The 9,834-nt window shown below is 37.5% G+C and overlaps 1 protein-coding gene across 1 annotated transcript; it reads left to right on the top strand.

Moving 5' to 3' along the window:
• Nucleotides 1-1,137: 1,137 nt before the first annotated feature.
• LOC108174677 (F-box/kelch-repeat protein At3g06240-like) lies at nucleotides 1,138-3,311 on the top strand. Its single transcript, XM_070807182.1, has 2 exons — nucleotides 1,138-1,273; nucleotides 1,638-3,311. Exon 2 carries the CDS (start codon nucleotides 1,672-1,674, stop codon nucleotides 3,118-3,120), a length of 1,449 nt encoding a protein of 482 aa, XP_070663283.1. The 5' UTR covers nucleotides 1,138-1,273; nucleotides 1,638-1,671; the 3' UTR covers nucleotides 3,121-3,311.
• Nucleotides 3,312-9,834: the final 6,523 nt, after the last annotated feature.

The following is a 9,834-nucleotide window of genomic DNA, read 5'->3' as shown; positions in this document are numbered from 1 at the left end:
CGACCATCTATCTCAACCAGTCCCACCCGTCGTCTGCGAAGCTCTTCATCAGCGACGAAGCTTACCACTTCACCATTTCTCTCATTTCCTCTCTCTTCAAATTAGAGAAGTGTTGTTGCAAAAACCCTTATATGATGGATCTAGCCCATCAACAAATTTTTGGTATTTTGGAATCTAAGGATTAGCCACAATTCATTATTTTTTTTATGGAATTTGAGGATAGCCACAATTCATTTTTTTGGTTCTTTCGGAAATTTGAGGATAGCCACATTTTCTAAAAAACCAAAGAAAGCCAAAGATTTCAATTCCTTCAAAAGTATTGTGCGTTGATTTGGATTGCGTTGTTGATTAGTGTGGCCGCCAACGAGCTTGTGTGTGGTTTGGTGGTTGATTATGGACCAATGTTCTAAAATACGCTAGACGCTAGTAGGACGGTAGTTAGGATCTAGAATTTAAGTAAATTATTATATCGTATAAATAACTGCCTATGTACACTTAAAAAAAATACATAATTTTTATTGAGAGACATAAATTGCAAATTAGAATGACATAAAGATTATAAAGTATTAACATAATGAAAACATGGAAGCAAACATATAATATGTGTTCAAATAAGTATTTAACAAATCTCGTACAAATTATTGAAAAAGATAAATACAAAATAAAGGTTATCTATTTTATGTCTAAATAAGAGTTGCGAACTAAGCAAGTGTCTAGGCGGGTTTGGGCAGCCTAGGCAGGTGCCTAAGCGGTTTAGGCAACCGCTAAACAAGTCTAGACGCTATTTCTTAATTTTCAAATGCCTAGGGATTAATCGAAACGATAATCAGCCGTCTAGCGCTTAGACGGAGATTTTTAAAAAAATGTTATCGGGTAGGTGGAGAGTTTGGCACCTTTTGCTTTTCTTTATTTTCTTTTTATTTGTTATATTAGTCTTTTGAAAAAATAACACCGTTAAATTAAAAGTTAAGTTTATAGGCATAGATAACTGTTAAAAAGTTAAGAGAGCAAACACAAATGAGACACTGAAAAGGAGACAGCAAACTGTGGACGAATTTCCGAGGGTAAGTTTGTAAATTTGGGACGGTGTTGAAAAACGGTCGCACAAGAATCAAAATAAAAACCCCTCTCTGCCATCGCATTATCGCAGGCAGCTGCACGAACAAAACGCAGAAGATAGATTTTCTGCGCCGAGTCTGCCCCTTTCCCTCTCACTCGCAGCGCTGCTTCTGCTTCGGTCTCTTCCTCTTCCTACTGCCTAGTATACAACAAGGTAACTTTATTTCTAGCTTTTTATTATTCAATTTCAGTTTATATATATATATATATCTTTTTCTAAATGAAAGAACGATACTTTTTTTGTTTCAATTCTTATTTCGCTTTTGAATTTCAATTGGCATTTTCAGTAGGGTTAAATTTTTTAATGTATCCATGAGTTTTTTTTTTTAATTAGTAAATTAAAGCAAATTCAAATGCTACTGAGTTTTTCAGAATCTTTTAGCCAAGATCATGCTTTTGTCGCTGATTTTAACGTTAGTGCCAGATGATATGAGCTTTTGAGAATCAGCTTAATTAAAGAGAATGTGTAATTGTGGAATCTTCTGATCTTGTTGTGTTGGCTTTTGTGAGTGTAATAGAACAAGGGTGAGGTCGATACTTGACATTGCACGAATGACGAACAAAACATCCAAAATTGGACAAGATTTGTTGGTGAATATTCTGTCAACTTTGCCTCCGAAATCTCTGATACGATTCAAGTGCGTCGCTAAATGGTGGCATGCTCTCATCAACGACCCCAGGTTCGTCGACAAACACCTCTCCCATTCCTTGCTGGACGATCAATCCACTCGTGTCCTTTTAAAAAGAATGTTAGTCCCTCCTACAGAAGACCCAAATGGTGACAAAATTCAATCCGTATTCTCAGTACTTACTTTTGACAATGTCATTGTTGATGATGACGATGATGGTGTGCATAAGTGTAGCACTCTTTCTGGGATCGAGGACATCAATATTCCTCTTTCTATGAGTCTAGAGATTGGAGATGATCGATCATTTCATGTTATAGGTCATTGTGATGGGATCATTTGTCTAGCTCGGCCTAATTCTACTAAGGTGCTTTTGTGGAATCCGGCAATTCAGGAATTCAGGGTCCTTCCCTTGGAGACATACATTCCAGATTGGTTTGACGAAGCATCCCGTAGGGATCCTCATCCTTGGTGGTTGGGTATGCCTTACATGCCACTAACAAGTCGGTTCAACGATGTTTTGGGATTAGGCTATGATCCTAAATCTAAAGATTACAAAGTTGTCAAAATTGGATTTTCTGGTTCAGAATTGCATGGCGACACAAAACATTTGCTTATTCATCCTCCCAAGGTAGTAGTGTATACCTTGGGAACAGATTCGTGGAGAGAGATCAAGCCTTGTTCTTTAGAAACGGAAACTACTTTCCTTTGGCCTGAAACTTTTCAGGTGTACTTCAAGGGGATGTGTTATTGGATAGGAAGTGAGCAACAAAAGGAATTTGTCCATAGCTATGATGCCACCTATCAGGAGGAAGAAAAGATTAGGCGAGTGATCGTGTTGTTTGACATGAGTTGTGAGGTGTTTCATGACATACTGTTACCACATGAGATGCTAGAGTTCAACGATTTCAGAGGAGTTGGCCTTGACATTCGTCTTAAGGTGTGGAATGAATCCATCGCTCTTTTTCGCTTGAATATATATACTTTTGAGGATGGTGATGCACTAACCTTTGAAATGTGGCTAATGGATGATGATTTTGGTGGTGGTGGGACTAATGAAGGTAGTGTTTGGACAAAACACTTTGCATCCAAGATCCCAACGTTCTCAATGTCCCCTGTCCACCTGCGCAACACATTGGCAATGTGGAAGAGCGACGAGGTTCTTCTGTTAACGGATAATGGATGCATAGTCTGCTATAACATCCGTACTAAAAACCTTAAAAATCTTCCCATTCAAACTGCTGTAAGGATTATTCCCTGTTTTCCTCCACCACCGTCTTATTTTCCACTGTGCAAAGCAAATCATTCGCCTCTTGTATATGTGAAGAGTATAGTTTCGGTCATGGAAGGCAACAAGAAGTACAAGAGTACGTAGTACTTGATACAACATGCATCAATAAGGGCGTAGAAGTTGATGAAATCCTTTTGTTGTTGAAATCATGGATTGTAAACTTGGAGTCGATAGAAATTTATATGTTGTATATTTGATTATGTTTGATTATTGTATTAACAATCCGCAACTGTGAAGAAATACAACCGTGAAATGAAATGATGAGTACCCGCAAATATCCACCTTGTGGTGTCGCCTTGCAGCGACCAAGATGGTGTCAATACTCAATAGGGCGATATGAGGGCTTGCGGTAGGTATTTTTACCACCTACAAAAGTAGGGATAAAAACACTTAAAAATACTTGCAAGAGTACAAGGTTGTCGTAGTATAGCAGCTCAAGCAAGGACGTTTTCCACAGAGATTGATTGAATAATTTGTATTTAAACTAATCCTTAGCTAATTATTTAGAAAAAAATTTCTTAAAGGTTGATTTTGGAATTTAAAATAATAAAAACGAATTTTAAAATAAAACAATTAAAGAAGTTAACAAAGAAAAACTAAAGAAAATAATTTTGAAAATAAAGTTAAAAACCTAGGGTTCCGCCGTCCCCTTAACAATCATATGTAGTTTTACCAATTACTTATGAATTACACATGCAACTTTGAAGGTTAGGTTTTCCTTATGCATATTATCCTCGTGATATTCAAGCAAGAACATATATCTAACACGCAATCCGTCTGTGATATTCAGATCAAATATAAACATGCAAGACTCATTAAGTTTTATGAAAACCTTTTGAAAAACCATGCAACCCCTAAGAGCGTGATATTCGCCTTAGGTGAAATTACAATTATTAACCACAAGAAGCAATACTCAATCCTCCGGTTATATTCCGACCGAATTGCATCCGATTACTTATCTAAAAATCCTAATGGTAGCTAAGCATTAAGACATAGAGACAGTTCAAGCACAATGATTAATAATTCAAAGTATACATGCATAATATCATGAGCAATTGAATAAAGACTACATATTCATGCTAAGGTTCAAGGCTTCGCCCTAGCAAACGAAAATTAGTTACTAACAATCATACAACGAAATATTATTAAAAATAAGGGTAGAGAACACCTTGAAAATAAACTTCAAAGTCTCTCTAAATTAGTGCGTGCATTCTCTCCTATGTTGCCTCTCCTCCCTCAACCCTAATGGCTAAAAGTCTTATTTATACTATTACAAAATAAAACCCTAAAAGGTCTTAGAATAAAACTAGGAAACCAAATAAATTGAAATAAAATAGGAAACATAATCCTAAATTAACTAGATAAATTCGCCCAAAATCTGCACAGCCTCAAAACAGCCACGTTTCTGGATCTTCAGGTCTCCAAAACAGGTCCAAAATGGCTAGAAATAAAGCTTGAGATGTCCCGAACATAAGTGCAGAAGGCTTTGAACCCAAAAGACATCATCTTAGATGCCAAAAAGCCCAAAGAAACCCAATACGTCAGTTTGACAGCATTGCTTGCTGCTCCTTTATTCTATCGCCAGAAAATCATCGCTTGGTAGAAAAATCTGATATTTTGATATGATCAAGCCAAGTGACTCATGAACGTCTTCCAACTGGAATTACTCCAAAATTCATCCATTTGACCACGTTTTGCTCCAGAGGAATTCAAAAGTCCTATATCGAAAATACAATTCAAAGTATCAAAATTCTTCCAAAATAAGAACCAAAATATACCAAGAATAGGGTTAAATATATAATATAAAATTCACTTATCAGCTAGCACTAGGGTTAGCAGCAGGAAAGGGTTTTAAAACTTCGAGTTTTAACGAAAATGACAAAATAAAGGGTAAAATGAATAGTACCATGATTGACATTTTAGTGTTAAAATGTGGTTTTTCGTTAAAGTGAATAGTACCGGGAGCTTTTCATTAAAGTTTCCAATTGAAATAGCTATTTACTTAATCCACAAGTTAATTAATTATCTGCAAGCGTTATAAGTAAGTTCAAACGAAACCATGAAGAGGAGAGCTCCAAAATTTCAAAGATAAGAATAACTACTGCTAGAAGGTAGTGGTTGAAACTTCAATAATCAATTGAATGGACGTCCAAATCGAGTGTAGTGTAAAGTTGTACGTTTTTAGAAGATAGGATACACAAAAAATGTCCAAATTGTTTATGAATTTATTCGATTAGAACCATGTTTAGCTAGCGTGATCTTGAGTAGAGTTTTGAAACAAAATTATAATCTAAAAGTTGAGACTATTAGCTAGCATAGGGTCTGAATCTGATATATGAGGAACCACTGTAATTGGGTTGATTGGGTTCATGATGAATCATCCAATAGACAGTTACTACCCTTTATAGCATGCATATGAGAATGCAATGCCTTGGACATCAAGAAAGAGGCATTCCCTAATTCAGAATATGTTCACACACTCACTTCGCCTTAATTAATTCTTTGCTAGCTAGCTTCAACTGAATCTTTCTCTACACTCTACCCTTAACCTCAATTCTAACTACTCAAACTTGGAGTCGATAAAAATTTATTTGTTGTATATTTGATCATGTTTGATTAATGAATTAACTAAACAAACGGCATGTTGTATTAACAAGCTGCAAATATGAAGCAATACAACCATGAAACGAAATGATGATTGACGACTATCCGCAGATATCCATCCTGCGGTGTCGCCTTGCAACGACAAAGCGGGTGTCAATAGGACGATATGAGTTCCCCGGTCTGAAGGCTAGCTCCTGGGTTAGCAGCAGCAAATTGAAATAGCTTTTTACTTGAATCCACAAGTTAATTAATTATCTGCAAGTGGGATAAGTTCAATAGAAGCCATGAAGAGGAGAGCTCCAAAATTTTCAGTAAGAATTACTACTGCTAGAAGGTAGTGGTTGAAAGTTGAAACTTCAATAATCAATTGAATGGACGACCAAATCAAGTGTAGTGTAAGTTGTGCGTTTTTACAAGATAAGATACACAAATAATGTCCAAATCGTTTATGTATTTATTCGATCAGAACCATGTTTAGCTAGCATGGTCCTGAATGGATTTTTGAAACAGAATTATAATCTAAAATTGAGACTATTAGCTAGCTTAGGGTCTGAATCTGATATATGAGAAACCACTATTGGGTTGATTGGGTTGATGATGAATCAACCACTACACGCTTACTGCCCTTTATAGCATGCATATGAGAATGCAATGCCTTGGATAACAAGAAAGAGGCATATTCCCTAATTCAGTATATGTTCACACTTACTTGACCTTAATTATTATCTTGTTTGCTAGCTAGCTTCACCTTAATTCTAACTATTTAAACACCTGTTAATTCCTTGGAAATGTTAATTCACACCTACTTCACTCTTTAGCCTTCTTTATTTTTTCTCCTCCCATCCTCCCTCCCTGTGTTCTTCTGATAACCGCTTGACAATCATGCACTTCTTCAAGATTGCTCTCCTTGTCCTCACTCTTTACTTCATCACCTCTCTCGGAAAGATCAATGCTGCCACACCATATGACATCTTCCAGTTCGTCCAGCAATCCCCATTGGCCTTCTGCTACGGAACCGATATCTGCGGAGACCAACCAGTACTGCCCCGTACCTTTACGACGCACGGCCTCTGGCCAAGCAGCAGCACCAATCCAGCTGCTCCTTTAACCTGCGCTGGTACCGCATTCAGCCGTAGTGAGGTGCACATCGCATACATATACTCATTTCAGTTTGTTTTTTTTTTTTCCTGCGGCTTTCTGAAATGCATGTACTTTCTCGTCTTTGTGCTTCAGATGAATGATCCCGACAATCAATATCTGCAACTACTTTTGTCCTATTCCTGGCCCAACTTCAACATTAGACAAACAAATATGGATTTCTGGGAGTATGAGTACAACAAGCACGGCAGGTGCTCGGACAATACATTTTCCCAGACACAATACTTCCGTGAAGCTTATAGATTGTGGTCTACCTACAATGCACTCCATCTATTTTCTCAAACAACTTGGATTGTACCAGGCTATCCATATCGTTATATCGACCTTGAATTGGCCATTCGACGGACTATAGGAGGGAAAGCACCTCTTCTTATGTGCAAGTATAACGGGGTGAGCCCGTATCTGGTGGAAGTCGTCATCTGCTTTGACTACACTGCAGCGAATCCGGTCGATTGTGTCAGGACAACAAATTGTGGAAATCCTAATGCATTGGTATGGTATTTACTCTTCTAGGTATATATAGTGGCTACATATATCTATATTAATGTAATAAGAACAACAATATAATGATGATTTCGAATTTATCGATCTCACCATTTCATATCCTAAGTAAATGTTATGTAGTATGTAGTTATGTACATGACCTGATGAATTCTGATTACGGTAATTTGCAGTGTGTTACTTTTGTGCTTTGATTTTTCTTTGCCAATTTGTTTGGGGTAGTAGATTCCAAAGTTCGGTTCTAATTTGTTTTAAAAGCCTTTCAAATCCGTCAAAATTAATTAGACCATGAAATTCCCCAGTTAAACATGATCAAATATGGGGCAGACAGTTTTACTGACACCCAATTGCTATGCATCCTGCAAATATATAGCATAATTGGCACAATATTACAAATGTTTTGGACAAGAGACGGTAAGAAATTATATCATTCACTCAAACAACAGGTGATAATGATAGAATTACCAAATTCCGACCAACTCTAAAAATTACCAAATTTTACAGGCGAGTAGAGTTCAAGGAGAGGAACAACTTTCACACCTGTGACCAAGGCCAATTTGGCCTGGAAAAGCGTCAATTCAACACGAACCCGCCGGAACTCTATAATTTGGGTGTCCTCAATTCGACTCCATAGCAACTCCGACGCCCCCAAACTTGTTTGGGCTTTGTTCCTGAGCTCCAAAGGAGTATTTTGGTGGTGGTAATTGAAGGATTTTGTATCAGATTTGATGGATTGACACCTATGAACTCACACACCCACCGATGCGGTTTGCATAATTTCAGGGCAAATTTTCATCTAATATATGGTGGAATAGGCAGAGGGAAAAATCGACGAAAAACCGACGGATCCGGTGCACTTTCTCTCCTTTCCGACGGATCCGGTACCATAGTTCGTCGGAAAAATCGACGAAAAACCATCGGAGGAGGTGGAGAAGGCCGGGTCAGGTCGGAAATATAGAATCGGTTCGAAGGATCCGGTGCACTTCCTCTCCTTTCCCCTCCTTGTTCTCTCTTCTCATTGGTCCATTTCTCTCCTCCTCCCTCTCCTTCGTCCGGTTCCTCCTTTTTCTCTCCTTTCTTTTCCATCTCCACCCTCAATTTCTCTCATTCCTTCAATCTTGGCCACACACGTGGCTCCCCAGATTTTGCTCCAAAAATCTGAAGCCTTCTAGAATGAAGGAAAATTACCAAAATATCCCTAACTTTCAACGTTAATAACTTCTTCGTTATAACTCCGATACACGAACAATTTGCGCCCACACGTTCATGAGATCGAGCTCTATTTAAAAATATAAATTGTGATCTCAAATGGTCTATGGATTTTAAAAAATAAATTTCCAAATTCTAAACTTCGTAATTAGTTTAATTTTAAGACTAAACTCAAATAAATTATTATAAATTCTCAAATAAAAATCATATAAAGTCTCAATAATACCAATACATAAATTATAAAAATTTCCGGAAACAAAACGCTAAAATTTCCCAATTCTATTTTCATAACTATAAATCGATTTATTTTCGATTTTCTCCACACATTCATATATTTAAATTTTCAGGATATTACAATTTAATTGGGTCCTTTGGTTTAAAAGGCTAAGGGATTGGGCTGCCCAAATGGGTTGGGTGAAAAGGGTTTTGGGTCTAAGGTTTGTGGGTCACCGGACCAAAGGAAGAAGAAGGCCAGAAATCGGCCGGAGAATTCTCGAGCTTCGATGGAGCTTGAAACTTAGTCAAAACAAGTGAACTAAAATACCAAAATGAAGCTCGTGAAGCAAGGAGTCGAAATATACCTTCCTCATGGCTAATCGTGGCCAGAATATGATCAGAAAATGTCTGCAAGTCCCGGCACCTCGTCGGAAAATAGGGAATATAGTCCTTCGAGGTGTTTATTCGTATTTTGACGTCCAAAACACAACAACATGGTCAGAAAAGAACTATAGGTGACACGTCCCGATCCCGATGTCCTCGGGACATCGGGATGGCCACGTGTTGGCCGACACCCGAAGGGTGACGAAAGCCATTTAACTAAGTAAAAGCTTAGAAATAAGCTAAAACAGGCAGAAGGAACTAGCAACATAATATAAAAATTCAACTTCTAATTAATAAAATTATGGTCATACACATAATATCAGAGCATACGTCTAATCACAGAGTACAAACAAAATTCAAGATAGAGGAGTGCTATATTACAATAGATGTCGAAGCAGAGGAAATATAACATTGAATCACTGGTAGGGAAAAGCCTCGTAGCTTAAATCGTAATCCTCGTTCGTATGTCCTGAAGGGTGCGCAAAACAAACATGAGTGGACCAATTTGATATAAATATAATAAAACAGTTATCAACATATTAACCCCTAGGTTTATGAAAACACATATATATAATGAAAAACATAGGTTTTCCAAAACCTAGCATGATGTGCAGTGTCCAAAAATCATAACTTGTATATATAATAATCACTAGTGAATTGTCCGATAACCCCCAGGCCCCATGCCGGCTCCCCGTCTCTGTGCTAAATAGCCAGAGAAAACACACT

Source organism: Malus domestica, chromosome 10 (assembly GCF_042453785.1).
Source record: "Malus domestica chromosome 10, GDT2T_hap1".
Classification (NCBI taxonomy): Eukaryota; Viridiplantae; Streptophyta; class Magnoliopsida; order Rosales; family Rosaceae; genus Malus; species Malus domestica.
This window is presented reverse-complemented; position numbering and strand designations above follow the sequence as displayed.